At 42.8% G+C, this 24,515-nt stretch overlaps 1 protein-coding gene across 1 annotated transcript in view; it reads right to left on the reverse strand.

The window, feature by feature from the left end:
* Positions 1-9,189: 9,189 nt before the first annotated feature.
* LOC134571292 (ectonucleotide pyrophosphatase/phosphodiesterase family member 7-like) overlaps positions 9,190-24,515 on the reverse strand; it is a 253,094-nt gene continuing 237,768 nt past the window's right edge. Inside the window, exon 6 of the mRNA XM_063429466.1 lies at positions 9,190-9,268. Within this exon, the coding sequence (XP_063285536.1) occupies positions 9,190-9,268 (79 nt within the window). The remainder of the gene's footprint in view (positions 9,269-24,515) is intronic.

Genomic DNA, 24,515 nt, shown 5'->3' on the forward strand with positions numbered 1-24,515 from the left:
CTTATTACACTTGTCCATGTGTTTTATTTGTTGCACCTTCCTCAAAGAACAGGGACCCTGTGTGGAAGGGTAAACTGTAATTTCTTACACTACAACCTCGTCCCATTCATTCTCGCCCCTGGTCTCATATCTCTGTCAACTTTATTGTCCGGCTTCCCTTGGATTTTCCACTATAATGGTGGTAGTCAATAGACTAACCAAGATGTCTCACTTCATCACAGCAAGAGGAACCTCCACAGCTTAACAAACAGCAGACAGACAAACGGTCAAACAGAACAAATCAGACGTTGGAACAGTACCTCAGATGTTATACCACTTACCTGAAAAATACTGGTATGAGCTCCTACCCACCGCAGAGTTCGCCTACAATACTCATTTACTAGTTCCCATCGTATGGCTCCCTTTTGCGTGCATTATGGATTTAACCCTCTCATGCTGCCTGATCAGCCAATATCTTGTCCTTTGCCTGATGTTGAACTGTTTATGTTTTTCTACATGCCCTATCTATTCTGCAAGAGACACGACGTAAATATAAAGACTATGCCGACAAAAATGGAGACCCGCTCATGCTTATTAAGTAAGGCAGAGAGTGTGGTTATCTACAAAAAATCTTAGACTATACTGTCCTAGTAAGAAGCTGGGTCTGAATTATTGGGTCCTACACATTCATCCTGTCTTCCATGTGTCATTGTTGAAACCTCATGTACCGGACAGATTCTCCTATCAGAATCATCTTCATCCAGGTCCCATCCAAGTTGACGGTGAGGAAGAATATGAGGTGGAAAAGATTCTTGATTACCAGGTCCACAGAGGATTACGGTAGGAGAATCAATCCGGTACAGATTCCCCACATCTCCAATATCTCATTCATTGGAAAGGTTATGGCCCAGAAGAAAGGTCATGCTTCTAGTTCATGCTCCTGGTTTGATATGTTCCTTTCATCTGAACCATGCTGGATGTCCTGCTCCTCTACACCTCTGTAGGATGTGTTTTAGGAAGGGGGTGTTGTCACGACTTACCTCCACAGCCTCCCTTCCCTCACTGCTCCAACGGAGGTACGTGCGTGAATGCAGGGGGCGGAGGGCGACCTGTGAACGCCCATCACGTCACACCTCCCAGGCAACGATAGACGTCTGGGAGGCGTAGGCTGCCGCTAGACAGTGTGGCTGGATTTAATTAAGACATAGTCCCCTCCATGTTACACCCCAGCAGATTGACAGCCCCATACACCAATGGGGTGTTATGGAGGATTGTTAAGTACTTTTGTACTTTTGTAAGTGACTTTTGTATTGTACCCTGTTTAAACCTTGAACAGCTCAGCTTTCATTGCTCAGTTGTTCTGTGCTACCTGATATTACCTGTATTCCTGATATCCTGAATATCTGTTTTACCTGACCTTGGACTGCCTATTCGTTATTGAACCTCTGCTGCTTGGATTTTAAACTTTTTGGATTGTCTGACCATGCCCCTATTGGACTATTTGCATTGGCCGTTGCATACTGCATACACACACACACACACACACACACACACACACACACACACAGCACCCTTCACACATATACTGCAACCCTCACACATACATAATTCACACTCACACTGCACTTCTCACACACACACACACACACACACACACACTGCACCCCTCAAACACATACTGCACCAATTTCACACAACCACACACTGCACCACTCATGCACACATTGCACCCATCTCACACTGCACCCCTCAAACACACACATTCTGCACCCCTCATACACATTCTGCACCCATTTCACTCACACATACTGCATCACACACACACACACACTGCCCCACTCACACTGCACCCATCACACACACTGCATCCATCACACACACCGTAGATCACCTTTACAACTCTGTATCCTGTACACATACACACACTAGAACCCTTATTCACACTCTGGGTTCTACACACTGCATCCTTCATACATATACTGCACTCACACATAATTCACAATCACACACACACTGCACCCCTTACACACACATACTGTATCCCTCACACACACACACACACACTGCTCCCCTCATTCACACACTGCACCTATCACACACACACTAGATTACCTATACAACTCTGCATCCTACACATACAGTTCCTTGCAAAAGTATTCACCCCCTTGACTTTTTACCCATTAAGTTCAATGTTTTATTAATCTGAATTTTATGTGATGGATCAGAACACAATAGTCTAAGTTGGTGAAATGAAATGAGAAAAATATATACATAAAACTATTTTTTTAGACATATAGACAGAAAAATATAGACAAACTATTTTAACCTGCCAAGAGACGGCCACCCACCAAAACTCACGGACCGGGCAAGGAGGGCATTAATCAGAGAGGCAGCACAGAGACTTATGGTAACCCTGGAGGAGCTGCAGAGTTCCACAGCAGAGACTGGAGTATCTGTACATAGGACGACAATAAGCCGTACGCTCCATAGAGTTGGGCTTTATGGCAGAGTGGCCAGAAGAAAGCCATTACTTTCAGCAAAAAACAAAATGGCACGTTTTGAGTTTGCGAAAAGGCATGTGGGAGACTCCCAAAATGAATGGAGGAAGGTGCTCTGGTCTGCTGAGACTAAAATTTAACTTTTCGGCCACCAAAAAAAGGGTATGTCTGGCGCAAACCCAACACATCATATCACCCAAAGAACACCATCCCCACAGTGAAACATGGTGGTGGCAGCATCATGCTGTGGGGATGTTTTTCAGCAGCCGGGACTGTGAAACTGTTCAGAGTTGAGGGAAAGATGGATGGTGCTAAATACAGGTATGTTCTTGAGCAAAACCTGTACCACTCTGTGCGTGATTTGAGGCTAGGATGGAGCCCAAACACACTGCTAAAGCAACACTTGAGTGGTTTAAGGGGAAACATGTAAATGTGTTGGAATGGCCTAGTCAAAGCCCAGACCTCAATCCAATAGAAAATCTGTGGTCAGACTTAACGATTGCTGTTCACAAGCGCAAACCATCCAACTTGAAGGAGCTGGAGCAGTTTTGCAAGGAGGAATGGGCAAAAATCCCAGTGGTAAGATGTGGCAAGCTCATAGAGACTTATCCAAAGCGACTTGGAGCTGTGATCGCAGCAAAAGGTGGCTCTACAAAGTATTGACTTTAGGGGGGTGAATAGTTATGCACATTGACTTTTTATGTTATTTTGTCCTATTTTTTGTTTGCTTCACAATAAAAAAAAAATCTTCAAAGTTGTGGGCATGTTCTGTAAATTAAATTATGCAAATCCTCAACAATCCATGTTAATTCCAGGTTGTAAGGCAACAAAACACAAAAAATGAATACTTTTGCAAGGCACTGTACACACACTAGAACCCGTATACACACTCAGGGTATATCACAGGGGTCAAGTCCTGGGTAAAAAAGTGCAGGAACTCACCCAAGATCCACTCCCCGCCCCCTCCCCCCCCCCCAAAAAAAAAAATGATACGCTTGTATGCAGGGGCTGAGTAAGGGCACGGGGCTGAGGAGGGGGACAGGAGCTGAGGAAGATGGACAGGAGCTTAGGAGGAGGGGGGCATGGGCTGAGGAAGGGGCCATGGACTGAGGAGGGGGACAGAGGCTGAAGAAGGGGGCAGGGGCTGATGAAGGGAGCAGGGGCTGAGGAGGGGGACAGGGCCTGAGTAAGAAGACAGGGACTGAGGAGGGAGACAGGGACTGAGTAAGGGGACAGGGCTTGAGGAGGGGGACAGAGACTGAGGAAAGGGACAGGGACTGAGGAGGGAGACAGGGCTTGAGGAGGGGGGCAGGTACTGAGGAGGGAGACAGGGACTGAGGAAGGGGACAGGACTTGAGGAGAGGGCAGGGACTGAGGAAAGGGACAGGGACTGAGGAGGGAGACAGGGACTGAGTAACGGGACAGGGCCTTAAATAGGGGGACAGGGACTCGGGAAAGGACTTAGGAGGGGGACAGGGACTGAGGAGGGAGACAGGGACTGAGGAGGGAGACAGGGCCTGAGTAGAAGACAGGGACTGAGTAAGGGGACAGGGCTTGAGAAGAGGGACAGAGACTGAGAAAAGGGGCAGGGACTGAGGAGGGGGGCAGGGACTGAGGAGGGGGGCAGGGACTGAGTAACGGGACATGGCTTGAGGAGGGGGGCAGGGACTGAGGAGGGAGACAGGGACTGAGGAGGGAGACAGGGACTGAGGAGGGAGACAGGGACTGATGAAGGGGGCAGGGACTGAGGAAGGGGAACAGGGCCTTAAATAGGGGGACAGGGACTCAGGAAAGGGACAGGGCCTGAGGATGGGGCAGGGACTGAGGAGGGGGACAGGGACTGAGTAAGGGAACAGGGCTTGAGGAGGGGGACAGGGACTGGGGAAAGGGCAGGGACCAGGGCCGGTGCAAGGATTTTTGGGTACATAGGTGAAGATGTATTTTTCCGCCCCCCCTCCCCTCCCCATTCAAAAATAACATCTTCACCTATGTGCCTCTTAACCAGCCCCTCTCCCCATTCATTATTGGTCCCCTCCCTTCCCTGTCCCTTAGTGTTCTTCTGACAGTCACACACACTCAATGACAAACACAGAGACTCACTGATCTGACACACACACACTGATTGACACTCATTGACAGACACACTGATAGTCACACACAGACTCAATGACAAAGATACTCTCACTGATTTGACAGACACTCACAAACACACACTGACAGACACACACATACACTGACACACTCATACAATCACTCACAGACACACATACACTCACTCACGCACACACTCACAGTCACTCACAGACACATACACTCACTCACGCACACACTCACAGACACACATACACTCACTCACTCACACACACAGTCACTCACAGACACACAGTCACTCATAGTAACACATACACTCACTCACGCACACACACACACGCACACACACACACAGACACATACTCACATACACTCACTCACGCACACACACACAGACACATACTCACAGACACTCACACACAGACACACACTCACAGAAACTCACACACAGACACTCACACACAGACACACATTCACAGACACACACTCACAGACACTCACTCACACAGAGACACACACACTCACAGACACTCACTCACACACACTCACTCACAGACACTCACACACACACACACACACACAGAGACACATACTCACTCACAGACACATACACACACAGACACTCACACAGACACATCACATACATTCACAAATTATTTTAATAAATAAATAATATCCACCCAGCCTCCCTACCTGGAGAGCTGGTGTGGATCATTCCCTGGGGTCCAGTGGGGTTGCTGGGCGGCGTGCGGCAGGGCTGCGATCAGGCGCTGCGAGGGAGCTCTAACCTCTCTGCTCTGCTCCCTCGCGGGCTGTCTGCTGATGCCGCGGGAGCCGGAATATGACGTCATATTCTGACTCCCGCGGCATCAGCAGACAGCACGCGAGGGAGCAGAGCTGAGAGGTTAGAGCTCCCTCGCAGCGCCTGATCGCAGCTCTGCCGCACTGGGGGCGGAGATGGTGGCCGGCAGGAGGGAGAGCTTCCCTCCTGCCGGTCACTGAAATCTTGCGCCCCCGGAGCCGGTGCGCCCTAAGGCGGCCGCCTGTGCCGCCTTATGGACGCGCCGGCCCTGGCAGGGACTGAGGAGGGAGACAGGAACTGAGGAGGGAGACAGGAACTGAGGAGGGAGACAGGGACTGAGGAGGGGGACAGGGACTGAGGAAAGGGACAGGGACTGAGGAAAGGGACAGGGCCTGAGGAAGGGGGACAGGGCCTGAGGAAGGGGGACAGGGCCTGAGGAAGGGGGACAGGGCCTGGGGAAGGGGGACAGGGCCTGAGGAAGGGGGACAGGGCCTGAGGAAGGGGGACAGGGCCTGAGGAAGGGGGACAGGGCCTGGGGAAGGGGGACAGGGCCTGAGGAGGGAGACAGGGCCTGAGGAGGGGGGCAGGAACTGAGGAAGGGGAACAGGGCCTTAAATAGGGGGACAGGGACTCAGGAAAGGGACAGGCCTGAGGATGGGGGCAGGGACTGAGCAGGGGGACAGGGACTGAGAAGAGGGACAGAGACTGAGAAAAGGGGCAGGGACTGAGGAGGGGGGCAGGGACTGAGGAGGGGGCAGGGACTAAGTAAGGGGACATGGCTTGAGGAGGGTGGCAGGGACTGAGGAGGGAGACAGGGACTGAGGTGGGAGACAGGGACTGAGGAGGGAGACAGGGACTGAGGAAGGGGGCAGGGACTGAGGAAGGGGAACAGGGCCTTAAATAGGGGGACAGGGACTCAGGAAAGGGACAGGGCCTGAGGATGGGGGCAGGGACTGAGGAGGGGGACAGGGACTGAGTAAGGGGACAGGGCTTGAGGAGGGGGACAGGGACTGGGGAAAGGGACAGGGACTGAGGAGGGAGACAGGAACTGAGGAGGGAGACAGGAACTGAGGAGGGAGACAGGGACTGAGGAGGGGGACAGGGACTGAGGAAAGGGACAGGGACTGAGGAAAGGGATAGGGGCTGAGGAAAGGGACAGGGACTGAGGAAGGGGGACAGGGCCTGAGGAAGGGCGACAGGGCCTGAGGAAGGGGGACAGGGCCTGGGGAAGGGGGACAGGGCCTGAGGAGGGAGACAGGGCCTGAGGAGGGGGGCAGGAACTGAGGAAGGGGAACAGGGCATTAAATAGGGGGACAGGGACTCAGGAAAGGGACAGGCCTGAGGATGGGGGCAGGGACTGAGCAGGGGGACAGGGATTGAGTAAGGGGATAGGGCTTGAGGAGGGGGGCAGGGACTGGGGAAAGGGACTAAGGAGGGAGACAGGGACTGAGGAGGGGGGACAGGGCCTTAAATAGGGGTACAGGGACTGAGGAGGGGGGCAGGAACTGAGGAGGGGGGGACAGGGCCTTAAAAAGGGGGACAGGGACTGGGGAGGGGGACAGGAACTGAGGAGGGGGGACAGGGCCTTAAATAGGGGGACAGGGACTGAGGAGGGGGGACGGGGCCTTAAATAGGGGGTCAGGAACTGAGGAGGGGGGCAGGAACTGAGGAGGGGGGACAGGGCCTTAAATAGGGGGACAGGGACTGAGGAGGGGGACAGGGACTGGGGAAAGGGACTAAGGAGGGGGGCAAGAACTGAGGAGGGGGGACAGGGCCTTAAATAGGGGGACAGGGACTGAGGAAAGGGATAAAAAGAAAACAAAAAAAAACTAAAGTGCCTTCCCCCCTCCCTGAGGCTTAGCTTGGGCCAGGAGGGGTGGGACATGATCTGGAACCTGCAGTCTGCAGTCAGTGGAGTCGTCCGGCCTCTCCTGATGATGTCCTCTGCTCCCCAGTGGTCCTGTGAAAAGAGCAGAGAAAGTCACGCCCCCTCCTACTGACATTATCAGGAGAGGCTGGACGACTCCACTGACTGCAGGGGGAGAGGTGAGTTTAAAAATCTGAGTCCCCAGTCAGAGGCAGGGGATTCGGATTTGTCCTCCCCCCTGCTCTGGCAGCCGCTTGTGCCAGCCCTGGGTCCTGCAGGACTAGTAATGGGAACGGCGTTCCTGCTGTGGAAAAAGTGCAGGAACGCCGTTCCCATGCGTTCCTGGTGGACTCGAGCACTGGTATATCACCTCTACACAATAGATTCCCCATAGGCACACAATGCACTACCTAAACACACACTATATTTATTTTAATCCCCTATGCACACAGTAGATCCTCTGTAAGCAAACACACTACATTACCTCTCTTTACAATCCCTACACACACTACATCACCTAACCACATATACACTATAGCCCCAATGCACACACTTGCTAAATTCCCTATACACACTTTGCCCCTATACAAGCACTCTCTCTCACTCTCTGCAACACCTAGCCACACATATTACAACACAAACACAGCAGAACTGAAACTGACCTGTTTACACAAAACACCACAATCAGCTCACTCTACACATACAATCCCACAAGCAGGCTCAAAACACATGCACAATATGCTTTCCTGGCCCTTTTGTCCTCTGGTATCCCACTTAAGCAGACACCAGAGACAAGTCACAAGCAAACACAGTGCAAGAACGTTAATACATTTGCTTGTGCTGTGCAGATCAAATACAGAGCCTTTTTTCTCATGTGAGAGCTCTTCAGCAGTGCTCTGCACATTGAAACAATATGCTTACTTTGAGAGGGGGCGTGTTTGTCATCAGTGATGACAAACACCCTCCCCTCTAGCTTCAGCCCCTTATCAGTGGGCCGCTGTGAAATGCCAAAAATGCCTAGGAAAAATTTTGTTCCCAGCCCGGCCCTGGACACAGATGCAAACATTGACACACATACAGTTGCACAGTTACACTGATACACACACTGACACAAATACAAATGCTCAGACACAAAGATGCAAACAATGACACACATACAGATGTTCAGACTCACAGATACAAACATTGACACACATGAAGAAACATAGATAAACATACAGATACACACACTGACACAAACAAATACACAAACTGACACACATACAGGTACACACACTGTAATAAAGTATACCCTATCCTACCGTAGGATAGGGTACACTCTGCCGCCTGGATCCTTACGGTGTTTGATAATAATGCATATGAAATTTGTGCACTTGATGTTTTTGAATATTTTTTATGCTTTATTAGTATGCATTATAAACTTGTGATTAATGTGTTGTGTGATCGATCATCTATGTCTTGATATGCACTTTGTCAATTGTTAAATTGATTATCCTTTATAAAGGATATCAATACACTTGTGGTTAGCTTTACAAAGGCAATTGTGTAATTGCCTGTAATTTAGAATATTCACGTTGTAATACAGATATATTAAAATTATTAGACTTATCTCTATTAGTTACCTGTAGTTGAATAACAGGCAGGAATTATTTAAAAAGTTAGATATCATAATTTTGTGATGCTATGCTAATTTGTATTAAATGGTTAATAATGCATAGCCGAAAAGATAGGTTCTAAATGTATTGCTGCTTACCAAACAATTATTATTGTTATATTGTTATAATTATCATTGATTGTGTTTATTTTTAGAACAATTACATTTGTAAAATGAAGAAATATAATTGTTATTGCGATATGATGTATGTATATGTAAAATGCAAACATTAAATAGCATGTATCCGAAATTGTTTCTTTGTTAATTAATTTGAGCAATATAGACCAATCTTGTTTTTTTAAAACGATGCTATTGGCATAGATTGGTTCTTCTTAGATTCATTTGTCTGTTCTTCACGTTCTTGGTTTTTCTTCCTACTGTGAAAAAGAAAACAGAGCACATTATAGCACATTCAGTTAACTACAACTTTAAAGAACACTCAACACACTGGGCACCAGTACAACTTTATTGCATTTTTTTTTTTTATAAATCTTTATTTGATTTTAGACGAAAAATAATTTACAAATATCTCATACAAGAATAAAAACAAAAACCACAATAAATATCTTACATTCAATCTCTACACTTACTTCTAACATACATCATTCATAAACATAGAGAGTGGGATAAGGACACAGCATACGTAGGATACATTATATATCTCTTATTCTTTAACATTTCAAAAATCCAAAGTGAATTAGTGAACTACTCATAGTCTTCTAGAATTTGTAAACACTTTTTTCCCATCTCATATTTCTGTACATTATCTTTCCCCCTATATATACACACCTATCTCATTCTTGATCTGAGACAACAGCTGTTTCTCCCAATGTTTACAATCAATTACCATAGAATTTTTAAACCTTTGTGCTATCAGGATCTTCACTGCCATGAAAGAATGAATAGTTAAAAATTGTTGGTATAATGGTAAATCAGGCCAGTGGAGATGTAGAAGCGCCGAAGTTGGAGATTGATCTATCAAAATTTTATCCCAAACATGTAATTTTCTAAAAACCTCATCCTATAGTTTCTTAATTAATTTGCAGCTCCACCAAATATGGATAAAGCTTCCAGTTTCACTCCCACATCTCCAACAAATGTCAGACTCATTATGGTCAATTCTGTTTAGTCTACTTGGCACTAAATACCAACGATAGCATATTTTATAATGCGTCTCAAACAAAATCGTATTATGAATATATTTTTTTTAACTTTAACATCATATTACCCCAAATCGTGAAATCAATTTTTAAGTTTACAAAGCGTAGCAATTATCCATATTTTTCCTGGGACTTTCACTTCCAAAAATGTGCTTTATAAGACCACTACTAGTTGTATTACCCTTTTTTTACAATTTTTAAACATCACTATAGTTTTTTTTTGTGTTTATCTTATAATTTGAAATATTGCTGTATGCTTCTATTTCCTTCATCAGATTATTGACCGATTTAGTTGGATCTGTAAGAGTTAGAATAGTGTCATCAGCATACATGCTAATTTTTATATCTCTATCAGGGGTTGGTACCCCCCTAATATCCGGGTTTTCTCTTATTCTAATTGCAAGAGCTTCCATAGATAGGATATATAATATTGGTGACAACGGGCACCCTTGTCGGGTGCAATTTTTTTTATGAAAACCAATCTGAGCATAAGTCTATACCCACCACCCTCGCCATCGGATTTTGATAAATAGAACCTATTGCTATCAACATCCAGCCATCTATACCCATTGCCTTCAGAACCCCCATCATAAATCCCCACCCGACCCTGTCAAAGGCCTTTTCTGCATCCATTGACAGGGTCAGGAGGGGAATCCGAGTTCTATCACCCCAATCCAGAACGTTAATCATTCTTCTTATATTGGTACTCGCATGTCTAGTGGGGACAAACCCTATCTGATCTCTATCTACCAAATCCATAACTATTCTTTTTAGCCTGTCGGCCAGTATGGATGAAAATAATTTGGAGTCCACATTAATAAGCGAAATTGGACGGTAATTCTTTAGCTCTTGAGGATCCTTATCTTTTTTTATGAATTGGGATTATATTTGCGTGTAATAATTCTTTAGGCCCTATACCTTTCAATGAAATGTCATTATATATTTTAGTTAAGTGTTCTACCAAGATATCTTTTATAAAATCTATTGGTCAGACCATCTGGACCAGGGGTTTTATATCTCACAAGTTTCTTAATGGCAGCTGTAAATTCCATCTTTTGAAGGGGAGCATTTAGTATTTTTTTTTGTTCCTCAGAAAGCTTTGGAAAGTTTATTTCCCTCAAATACTCTTTTATTATCTCCTCTTTTGGTTGATTAGGTATATTATACAGCTCTTCATAATATGTTTGAAAAGCTTTGGCTATACTTTCTGTTTTTTTGTATAATATTAAATCATTTCTGATACTGCTGATCCTATTCTTGCCGTTTGTTTTCTTACGTTTTTTAGTTAGCCATTTATTGATCTTATTATTGTCATAATAAAAGTTTACTTTCATCCTCTCCATATTTTTTTCTATTCGTTCTCTTTCTATTTTCTCTATTTTCGTTTTAATCTCTGAAAGTTGTTTGAGTGAATCACTAGTTAGCAACCTTTTATTTCTTCTAGCCAGCAAATAATATTCTATATCTAATTTTCCCTGGTCTGACCTCTTTCTCTCTGAATCTTTTTTTAAGTTTAATCAAATACCCCCGTACGACTGCTTTAAATGCACACCATATTGTCGCTGCCGAAAGTACCTCCGAGTTGTTCTCTTTAAAATACCATTGAATCAATTCCCCAATTTGTATTTGGTCTGTCTTATTGTTCAAAATATTATCGTCTAAACGCCAGGTCATGTTAGGTCTATATTTTTTATCAACTTTTATATAAAAAATAATATAGCTATGGTCTGACCATATATTCTATTCCATATGTATATCTTTTATTTGGTCTACCAGCTTTGCTTCACCCAATATAAAATCTTTTCTAGAAAGAGAAGAATGTACTTTTGAAATATGCGTATATTCTCTTTCCTCTGGGTTATATACCCTCCATATATCTAGTAAGTTGTTTTCTTGAAGTGTATTTCTCAATATCCTAGCTTGATTTATCAGATGTTTAGTTATCGGTGTATTATTTTTAGTTTTTTTGTCTAGGTCTGGATCTAGCATGCTTTTAAAATCTCCCGAGATTACTAGTAACCCTATTTTAACCTTATCTACTTTTTCTATAATCATTTTAAAATATTTAGTTGGTAGTACATTTGGAAGGTATATATTTACCAGAGTATAGACTTTCTCCTCCATCTTACATATTAATATCTGATACCGACCCTCTATATCTACTTCTTCATATATAACTTCTTTGTTTATTCTTTTCAAGAGAATTATAGCCACCCCTCTTTTTTTTTCTTATTTAAAGACGCTTGTGAAATTATTTCATATCCCTCGTATTTCCACCTGATCCTATCTACTTTATTCCAGTGTGTCTCTTGCAACATCGCTATATCTATTCCTTTTATTTTTTTAGCAGTTCCTGCAACATAATTCTTTTATATGAGGTATTTAACCCCTGAACATTTAGTGAAATACACTTCAGATCTTATTCATTGTCATGTTACCCCTATTTCTGCTGCCATCCCTCCCACATCAATCACACACATCTGAGCTCTCATAATACAGAGAGACCCATACTCACTCATACTTACTATTGAGGTGACAAAATATCTCCTCAATCTGTAAGCCTTGACAATATCTCGTATATTGTCTAGGGCTAAGGTCTATACCTGACCTTAAAGTGGAAGCTCATAGGGGGCAATCGAAACTGGTTTATATATTTATATATTCATCATATAGGCCCGAGGACAGAAATGGACTTTGTTTAAAAAAAAAAAAAGGAAAAAAAAAAAAGAAAAAAGGTATTTACATACATTCCAACATAAACTTAATATTGTGCATAATTATTACTGTGGGCTCTCATTCCTACCCATTTCCTTATACCTGTTTTATCATTTATCTAATGTAAACCTTTTTGTATATTATTGTTTCAAAACCTTTTATATTAAAATATGGTGATTAGACCATTCTTTACAAACTATTATACACACTGTTTCTCCAATTAGTGCAACAATCTTATAATAAGTTATCTATATGACCATTCTATTAAATTATTTACCCCTTTCCTTTTTCCTCTCGTGTATTTCTACTTCCCTTACAAAATCCCACCATATATGCATATATGCACACCATATTGTCGCTGCCGAAAGTACCTCCGAGTTGTTCTCTTTAAAATACCATTGAATCAATTCCCCAATTTGTATTTGGTCTGTCTTATTGTTCAAAATATTATCGTCTAAACGCCAGGTCATGTTAGGTCTATATTTTTTATCAACTTTTATATTAAAAATAATATAGCTATGGTCTGACCATATATTCTATTCCATATGTATATCTTTTATTTGGTCTACCAGCTTTGCTTCACCCAATATAAAATCTTTTCTAGAAAGAGAAGAATGTACTTTTGAAATAGGCGTATATTCTCTTTCTTTTGGGTTATATACCCTCCATATATCTAGTAAGTTGTTTTCTTGAAGTGTATTTCTCAATATCCTAGCTTGATTTGTCAGATGTTTAGTTATCGGTGTATTATTTTTAGTTTTTTTTGTCTAGGTCTGGATCTAGCATGCAGTTAAAATCTCCCGAGATTACTAGTAACCCTATTTTAACCTTATCTACTTTTTCTATAATCATTTTAAAATATTTAGTTGGTAGTACATTTGGAAGGTATATATTTACCAGAGTATAGACTTTCTCCTCCATCTTACATATTAATATCTGATACCGACCCTCTATATCTACTTCTTCATATATAACTTCTTTGTTTATTCTTTTCGAGAGAATTATAGCCACCCCTCTTTTTTTTTTCTTATTTAAAGACGCTTGTGAAATTATTTCATATCCCTCGTATTTCCACCTGATCCTATCTACTTTATTCCAGTGTGTCTCTTGCAACATCGCTATATCTATTCCTTTTATTTTTTTAGCAGTTCCTGCAACATAATTCTTTTATATGAGGTATTTAACCCCTGAACATTTAGTGAAATACACTTCAGATCTTATTCATTGTCATGTTACCCCTATTTCTGCTGCCATCCCTCCCACATCAATCACACACATCTGAGCTCTCATAATACAGAGAGACCCATACTCACTCATACTTACTATTGAGGTGACAAAATATCTCCTCAATCTGTAAGCCTTGACAATATCTCGTATATTGTCTAGGGCTAAGGTCTATACCTGACCTTAAAGTGGAAGCTCATAGGGGGCAATCGAAACTGGTTTATATATTTATATATTCATCATATAGGCCCGAGGACAGAAATGGACTTTGTTTAAAAAAAAAAAAGGAAAAAAAAAAAAGAAAAAAAGGTATTTACATAAATTCCAACATAAACTTAATATTGTGCATAATTATTACTGTGGGCTCTCATTCCTACCCATTTCCTTATACCTGTTTTATCATTTATCTAATGTAAACCTTTTTGTATATTATTGTTTCAAAACCTTTTATATTAAAATATGGTGATTAGACCATTCTTTACAAACTATTATACACACTGTTTCTCCAATTAGTGCAACAATCTTATAATAAGTTATCTATATGACCATTCTATTAAATTATTTACCCCTTTCCTTTTTCCTCTCGTGTATTTCTACTTCCCTTACAAAATCCCACCATATATGCATATAATTTCTTCCATTCCAACTAGTGAAATATAATATACATATCTCATTTTAACTAATTAGACATATTATTTTACCTTCATTCCTTTCCCCAACTTTGTGCCTATTATCATACATATCAATCGTAAACCAATGAAATCTACCGTATATACTCGAGTATAAACCGACCCGAATATAAGCCGAGGCCCCTAATTTTACCCCAAAAAACTGGGAAAACTTATTGACTCGAGTATAAGACTAGGGTGGGAAATGCAGCAGCTACTGGTAAATTTCTAAATAAAATTAGATAAAAAAAATATATTAATTGAATATTTATTTACAGTGTGTGTATATAATGAATACAGTGTGTGTGTATGAGTGCAGTGTGTGTGTATGAGTGCAGTGTGTGTATGAGTGCAGTGTGTGTATGAATGCAGTGTGTGTATGAATGCAGTGTGTGTGTATGAATGCAGTGTGTGTGTATGAGTGCAGTGTGTGTGTATGAATGCAGTGTGTGTATGAATGCAGTGTGTGTGTGTGTGATGCAGAGTGTGATGCAGAGCCTTGGTAGGGGGGTGGGCATTTGTATTATTATTTAGTAATTATTATAATTTTAATATTAATTTTTTTGTTATATTAATTTTTTTTAAATGTTACTATTATTATTTTTTATTATTAGTCATATTTTATTATTTAAATTTTTATTACTTTTTTCGTCCCCCCTCCCTGCTTGTTAGCTGGCCAGGGAGGGGGGCTCTCACTCCCTGGTGGTCCAGTGGCATTAGCAGTTCAGTGGAGGGGGGCTGGCAGAGAGCGCTTACCTCTCCTGCAGCTCCTGTCAGCTCCCTCCTCCTCCGCGCCGGTCTGGTCAGCTCCCTCTGCAAGTCCCAGTGTAAGTCTCGCGGCCGCACTATGACCCCGCGGCTCTCGCAAGACTTACACTGGGAGCTGACAGGGGAGCTGACCGGACCGGCACGGAGGAGAAGGGAGCTGACAGGAGCTGCAGGACAGGAGCAGCCCCCCTCCTACACAGCCCCCAGTCTGTATTATGGCAATCTAAATTGCCATAATACAGACATTGACTCGAGTATAAGTCGAGTTGGGGTTTTTCTGCACAAAAAATTTGCCGAAAAACTCGACTTATACTCGAGTATATACGGTACTTATTCATACCCTCATATCATAAAAAAGTCTATTTTTTCCCCCTTTTTCCTTCCTTATATAGTAAATAAATACATAGGTATTTTGCATATCTACCAGCATTAACTTAATAATGTGCACGATATATAAGTTCTCTTTCTTGCCCCTATCAATTTACCCATTATTATTTATCTAGTGTACACCCTTTTATATGTGTTTTTTTCAAAACCTTTTTCAAAAGTTTTTTATTAAAATATAATGATCAAACCATCCTTTTCAGATTATCTATTATGCACTCTTATTATCAAGTTGCTACTTCTCTTAAGAGATCCCGACATTTATACATATGTTTTCTTAACTTCCAGCTTGTGCAATATAATATTTTTTTTTTCTCATTATATCCAATTGGGCACATAATTTTACCTTCTTCCTACCCCCAACTTTGTGCCCATTATGCTATATATCAGCCATAAGTCCAATTTAATATACTTATTCATATCCTCGTGAAAAAAAAAAATATAAAATATAAAAAACTCCATCTGTTCTTCCGAGTACTCTCTGTTCTCCTTATATTCTTATTATTTAAATTGTTGTGTTGTCCAATCTTCTAATTCCTTGGGGTTCAAGAATACTCTTCTCGTGTCATTCCAGTTTATTGTAACTTTATTGCATATTAAACATTTTGGCTTAAATAAAATGCTGAACCACCTTTCTCTTTAGTTTTGCTAAATGTTTTTTTTTTTTCTGTCTGTAGTATAACTCTCTTAAAAAACAAAAACAAAAAAAAACACCTATACTCAGAGTGAATTCAAAAAATGAATTTTATTAGACTAGTGCAGGAAAAAAAAGGCTTTTCTTTAGCACCTCAGGGGAAATTTGTTTGTGGGTGGAAGAATTTAGGTAATGCTGCTGTTCGGATCTTCCGATTTTCATTCCCGCAAAATATTGTGCAAGGCAATTCGAAAAGCCAAAGCAGCAGGGAAAATGGTGACTGGCTGCTGACATGCAAAAAAAGGCTACCATGTTTCCTGTCCATTTGCAATGACACAATGATCACAAAATTGGATTATTATTTATCTGGATTAGAAAAAATAGGAAATGAGAGATCCACGGGGTGTCAGGAGACTAGCTGCTTGGCTGCCTCCTCTGACTCCCCGAGCTCTGGTGTGAGCCTGCGGTCAGACGCGAGTACCCTGCGACCGGGTCTGCGCACGCACGTGGCCGCCTCGCCACGGCTGGTTTCTTTAGCCACGTGCATCCGACCGGCTAGAGAAGGGGCGCCTGCTCGCGGCCCCTCCTACTTCCATGGTCGGATCTCGGCTTTTGTTGCCCTGCTGGGATTCACCGGCGGCTCTCAACGTATTTCTGTAGTTTTACCTACAGATATGACCCTTATCACAGTTTTCTGTAGTTGGTATGACAGTGCAGATCTCACAACTTGCTGTGTGAGTGTTATGACAGATTTTATAATGGATTACTGAGTTCCCATGACCGTGTATAGCGTGCTGTGAGGTTTTTAAGACAGTCTATATCTCAGACCCTGAGCTTCTATGACAATGCATATATCACAGATTACTGTGAGTTTTAATGACAGGGTATATCTCATAGATTCTGTGTACTTTATGGCAGTATATATCACAGATTCTGTGTGCCTTTTGGCAGTATATATCACTAATTCTGTGTGCTTTATGGTAGTATATATAAGATTCTGTGTGCTTTATGGCAGTATGTATCACTGATTCTGTGTGCTTTATGGCTGTATATATCACTGATTCTGTGTGCTTTATGGCAGTATATATCACTGATTCCATGTGCTTTATGACAGTATATATCTCAGATTCCGTGTGCCTTTTGGCAGTATATATCACTGATTCTGTGTGCTTTAGGGCAGTATATATCACGGATTCCTGGGAGTTTACTGGCAGTGTATATCTCAATCTGGGAGTTTCATGTATTTACGAATCTCAGTGCACAGGCTCTGTTCAGAGCCAGATTGCTAGTTGGCTCTAAGATGAATGTGCTTCACAGTATAGATTTCGTCTGGCCCAGCTATGTCCCAGGTGAGTCTACTCTGGTATGATTTCACTGTCCATGGCAGATATTTTAAGACAGCAAACCTGGCCCTGGTTCAAACTGGTATGGGAGACCAGTCTACGCTGATATTATTCTATTTTATCAGGTTATATGGGGAGACTCATTGTGCTGGCTATAGTTTAGTCCTACTCCCGAAAGAGACCATTGGTACAATACCCTTCAGGTGTTATGATGATCTATAATTAAGAGAAGAATTCTCACAGATCTGTATGTACATGTGCATACCTTTTCACAGTTTAAGGAAGATATCGGTCAATATATATCTTGATTTTATGGACACCATTATCACTGGAACAACTTCGGCGTATGTCCAATACAACTAGAATACCTACTATTTGCCTGCTGGGCATTTAGGGACTGCCAGTCCCGTTTCAAGTTATTCACACGGCATTACACTGTCTAAAAGGGTTGATGTCTGGGGGCCCTATGTCACAGGGTGCTCTGAGGATCTACAATTTTTTGGGGAACTCTACCCAAGCTCAGAGGTCCCCATTACTCATTCAAGACCCATGGTAAAGCGCTGCGGAATTGAATGGCGCTATATAAATAACATATAATTATATAATAATAATATGCAACCCAGGATTGGCCTGCTATGTCTGTGCCCTATTGATTGGCCTGCTTTGTCTGTGCCACATTGATTGGCCTGCTATGTCTGTGCTCATTAGAACGGCCTGCTATGTCTGTGCCCATTAGAACGGCCTGCTATGTCTGTGCCCATTAGAACGGCCTGCTATGTCTGTGCCTATTTAAACGGCCTGCTATGTCTGTGCCTATTTGCTTGGCCTGCTATGTCTGTGCCCCATTGATTGGCCTACTATGTCGGTGCCAATTTGAATGGCCTGCTATGTCTGTGCCTATTTGCTTGGCCAACTATTCTGTGTCCATTCGTTTGGCCTGCTGGGCCTGTGCCCTTCTGACAGGCCTGCTCTATTGGTGCCGAACCCCTTTTGGCCGCAGGCCTGGGGGAATATCACTGAGGAAAAGCCAGTGCTCACCAGTGACATGGAAATAGGCAGGTGTCCAGACAAGCACCATTGCCATACTATCCAAGAGGACACCAGTATACGGCCATCTGAATATGGTGGGAAGGGTGAAGGCCCTAAACCTCATGCCTGAAGGGCAAGGTTTCTTATGAAGACCCCGGACACACATCCGCGGTTTACGCCAGACCGGCGACGGCACATCTCCAAGGAGAACTTCGCACAGGCAAAGACCGGTACTCAGACACCTACAGGAGAACGCAGTGTTTTCCTTGTCTTTAACAACTAACTCTGTATCTGCCTCCTGGTATCCATATAGGTATCGGTAGTTATTCCTGTGTAAGGTTAGCTCCTGGCCCTGTTCAGTGGGGCTTACTTGTCTTACCTTCCGGCCTGCTATTTGCCTTCTAGCTGAGATGGAATTTGCGTTTTTACTCTTATCTACGTTATTGTTGTTTTTTTGTTTTCGTGACTTTCTTTTCCTTTCACTCGGGTCATCGAGAGGCCTGACTTGACCTCCTCTGACCTCCCGGGCACTCGTGGATTGCGGAGAACGTCTCCAGCTTTCCTCAGACTACCAACGGTCGTCCTGGACCCCGCGAGTGCGCACGGGATCCGGACAGTCAGTTGGTAGTTTTTCCATCGTTGTTTCCGAAGATTGCCCTCAGCCTTATGCTGATACTAGTAATTGGTGTACCCTGCAGTTGGTCACCCTGAGTCTCTAGGAACTCTAGTTTGGATCACAGGAGGGTGCGGCCCTCCATCACTTCAATCCGAGAATATTTTATCTTCAGGAACAGAGAGCGAACACCTCTCAGATACGGAACCGGACACTGATTTGTTATTAGAGGGCGCAGCCCTCCCTCAACCTCAGCCAGAGACTGAGCTGGATACAGAGGACATGTTTGGAGGATACATTCTCATAGAGAGAACCGGTCACGGATGTAGACTCTACTGTTTGGTTATTTACGGGTGCGGCCCGCTCAGGCTATCAGCCGGACGCTATCACGATATTCGATCACATTAGTAGAGAGCGCGGCTCTCTCATACACTCGACGCTCTACAGTGCCGACCATTTGTTCATCACACAGGCTTGTACCTGTGCAAGACATCGATGATTACATGGAGGGGTGTCCCTCCTGCATTCAATTAGATCTGACGTCCGTGCTACTGATTTCGTTATAGAGGACTGCCAGGTCATGCAAGATATACATATTTAGACTGGATCCCTCTATTCTATCTGTAATGGATCTACTGGATCTGGACCGCTGTAACACACGCAAGACATTCTCTCAGAGGTATAACGGGGGGAGACTCCCACTTATTTACACACACTCCTGGAGATGGTACGGCTAACGGATGGACCTCAGGTATTACGTGAGTGCAGGTTTTGGTATATTCTGCACCATATAAAACAGAGGATTGCTTTCTGTTTTGGATATCCAGACCATTACGAACAACTGCGCAGACAGTTTCTCCCATATTTAGATGACAGGAGATACGGAGACCTTCATGGTGCAAACGGGCACTGCCTTGCTCGAGTAACAAGATTAAGGAAGGCCTATTACCCGGTCTGAAGGTAAACCGTTCGCATGGATCACATGGTAAGACCAGAAACCCTGGTTGTCTTGAGTTCCCCGGTCATTACGATCTTGGGATAAGATGTCAGGACTGCCCCATCTCCTCGGAACGCATACCTGGTGAACAGGGTTCGGAGATGGTGGGTCCTCCATCTATACTCTATTTATCCCTCACGGGAGCCGTTTTGTTCTGGATTCGCGCTAACCTACTTTTCAACTACCGTCAAGGAGACCTACGAGACTTTATGGGGGTACCTGGTGTGCCCCGACTCCTACACAGACATCTTTCACTCTTAGACGAGGACATATCTGGATGGAAATCTGCACTCCGGTTTGCACTTCCCATCCCTTTGAATATCCCTGGGATTCACTATTCCCAGAATAGTCGACCACCGTTCCTCCACACAAGTTCAATTCGGAACCCTGAATGGATGTCCTTTTGGAGTCTTTCTTCTACCGTGTCCGAGGATTACACAGTCGACTTGGAATATTGGAATCACTTAGGATACGGCTAGTTTGACCACACTCTTGCCTGCATTATAAATTTATTTTCGGAGGAGACATCTCACCGGGTAGGCCAGGAGGGAACGAAAGATCCTACTCGATTCTATTGCGATTTGGTAGTGGACTTAGACGCATTCCGTGAGATTGAAGATCTGCCTGCAAGGCCACATTGCCGGGTGACCCTGGCACGATCGGTGGAGCAACCTTACACATCAAGAGTTGAGACATGGTGACAGTGTCTTATCACGTCCCTAAGTTCGCAAATGACCTTCGACATTTTATAACTGCAGGGAAATGGCTAATAGGTCAGCTTGCCTGCTCATGGACCAGCTTTTAGGTAACAGGTCGCAACCCCACGTACATTGGATCTATCAGCGGATGATGTTTTTTCCGTTTTTGGGATACTTCATCAACTGGCATCTCCATCGGTCGGTGTATTGTCATCTATCGCAGTTGGAAAGTCCATTTAGGATTGCTCGGGTAGCTCCGAGAATAGGTACCAGCGAAACAAACAGCGTTGGATTTGTTGACTGAGCGTTAAAACAGCAAATACGAAGCCTCCTGTCATGTTATAAAATTGTAGATTATGCTAGCTTTAGTGTACCTATAATCTTCATTTTATTAATGACAGGAGGCGAGTATTTCCCACCCATTCTTATCCCTCCCTTGTTTTATGTTAATAGTTTGGATTAATCAGGTACATATGCAACTCTGCTTGTTGTCTCTGCTACCTGTCGCCTGTTCTTATGCTTATTTTTTCATAAGTAGGGTTGGGATAGCTACATATTAAGGTCATTTTGGTTGCTACATTGAGTACCTACATGTTTATTCAGAGTACTTTTCATTGGATAATCAACCTGTTCGATTCTGTTTTTTCTCTTGTTTCAGTTTACAGTCCATCAACTCTATCTGGTTTGGCAGTTCTTCTCGGATGGTGGACATCGTTGTATTCATCGTATCTAGGACTTCGTTTCTTCCCCATTATGTTTTCTGCCTTTTATTCTGTTTTTGTCACAGCTTGAAAGAGGAAATGATGCATGAGGAGGGGAGTTTTATAGTACCTAACTTTTTTCTGATTGGTTGTTTTCTGATTGGTTGCTGATGGTGGATTAATTTGTACTGTGCTGTCCCATTCCCATACCCTTTTTCAATTTCTTGGTTTATGATGTATCAATGATGATAGTTTTTTGTTTTTTTTTATTACAATAATTTAGGGATATGAATAACTGTGTTGTGTAAATTAACAACTTTTTTCAGCTTATCTAGAATTTTGTATTGCAAAATATTTTGGAGAATTTACTGCGGTTATGTTATAGTGTTTGGTGATCAGAAAATGCTGTGCAGTACTTGAACACTTGCACAGCACACACTGATCTGAACACACTAAAAAAAAATTTGGTAACACCAAAAGGACTGTATAGATTTATACATGTCAAGATGCGATACATGGCTTTTAAATTTTTTGAATGTTTTGTGCATATAATTGAGATGCAGAAGTTTGCATACCCTGGCAGAAATTGTAAAAGTTTGGCACTGAGTTTGAAAATATGACTGATCAGGCAAAAAAAAATATTTTATTGAAGGATAGTGATCATATGAAACCATTAATGATCATATAGTTGTTTGGCTCCTTTTTAAAATCATAACAATAACATAAATCAACCAAATGGCCCTGATCAAAAGTTTACATTCTCTTGAATGTTTGGACACACAAGGTGACACACACAGGTTAAAATTGCAATTACATAATAATTTCCCACACCTGTGGCTTTGTAAATAGCATTTAGTGTCTGTGTACAGATTGTCAAAGAGTTTATTAGCTCTCACGTGGATGCACTGAGCAGGCTAAATACTGAGCCATGGAGAGCAGAAAAGAACTGTCAAAAGACCTGCGTAGCAAGGTAATGGAACTTTAGAAAGATGGAAAAGGATATAAAAATATATTCAAACCTTGAAAATGCCAGTCAGTACTGTACAATCACTTATTATGAAGTGGACAATTCGAGTAACTCTCGATACCATGCCAAGACCAAGATAGATTTCAGCCACAACTACCAGAAGAATTGTTCGGAATACAAAGAAAAACCCACAGGTAGCCTCATCAGAAATACAGGCTGCTCTGGAAAAGACCGTGTGGTTGTTTCAAGGAGCACAATCCGATAATACTTGAACAAAAATGAGCTGCATGATCGAGTTGTGAGAAAAAAGCCTTTACTGCACCACGGCCACAAAAAAGCCCGGTTACAATATGTCAGACAACACCTTGACATGCCTCACATCTTCTGGACCACTGTAATTTGGAGTCACAAGACCAAAATAGAGCTTTATGGTTACAACCTATGCGCTATGTTTGGAGAGAGGTCAACAAGGCCTTTAGTAAAAAGAATACCATCCACACTGTGAAGCATTGTGGTGGCTCACTGATGTTTTGAGTGTGTGTGAGCTCAAAAGGCACAGGGAATCTTATGAAAATTCATGGCAAGAAGAATGCTGCATGTTATCAGAAAATACTAGCAGACAATTTGCATTCTTCTGCACGAAGGCTGTGCATGGGACACTCTTAGACTTTCCAGCATGACAATGACCATAAGCACAAGGCCAAGTTGACCATCAGGTGGTTGCAGCAGAAAAAGGTGAAGGTTCTGGAGTGGCCTTTACAGTCTCCTGACCTTAATATCATTGAGGCACTCTGGGGAGATCTCAAACGTGCGGTTCATGCAAGACGAGCAAAGACTTTGCATTACCTGGAGGCATTTTGCCAAGACAAATGGGCAGCTATGCCACCTGCAAGAATTAGGGGCCACATAGACAACTATTACAAAAGACTGCACGCTGTCATTGATGCTAAAGGGTGTATTATACACTATTAAGAACCAAGGCTATGCAGACTTTTGAACAGGGTTCATTCAATTTTTTTTCTTGTTTGTCATGTTTTGTTTTGTGATTGTGTCATTCTGTTTTAACCTACAGTTGAATATGAATCCCATAAGAAATAAAAGAAATGTGTTTGGCTGCTCACTTATGTTTTCTTTAAAAAATGTATATATATTGCCAATTCTCCAAGGGTATTCAAACTTTTTAGCACAACTGTATATTATGTAGTGTGTGTAGGGGGTTGTAAAAAGTGGTATTTAGGGAATGTAGTGTGTTTTCTTACAAGGGATCTAGTGTGTACATAGGGGATTCAGAATGTGTATGTCAGAAATGTAGTGTGTGTTTAGGTGGTGAAGTGTGTGCCTATAGGGAATCTATCGTGTGTGTAGGTGATCTAGCGTTAGTGTGTATAAGGGTCCTAGTATGTGTATGTGTAGAGGATGCAGAGTTGTATAGGTAATCAAGTGTGTGTGTGATGGGTGCAGTGTATGTAAGAGCGGAGCAGTGTGTATGGGGGGTGCAGTATGTGTGTGTAAGTGGTGCATTGTGTGAGTGGTGCATTGTGTGTGTATGTGTGAAGGGTGCAGTGTGTGTGGAGGGGTTCAGTATGTGTGGGTCTGAAGGGTGCATTGTATGTGTGTGTGTCTGTCTGAGGAGTGCAGTGTGTGCTGGGTGCAGTATGTGAAGAGTGTAGTGTGTGTGTGTGTGAAGGGTGCAGTATGTGTGTGTGTGTGTGTGGGGAGCAGT

Source organism: Pelobates fuscus, chromosome 8, assembly GCF_036172605.1.
Source record: "Pelobates fuscus isolate aPelFus1 chromosome 8, aPelFus1.pri, whole genome shotgun sequence".
NCBI classification, from domain to species: Eukaryota; Metazoa; Chordata; class Amphibia; order Anura; family Pelobatidae; genus Pelobates; species Pelobates fuscus.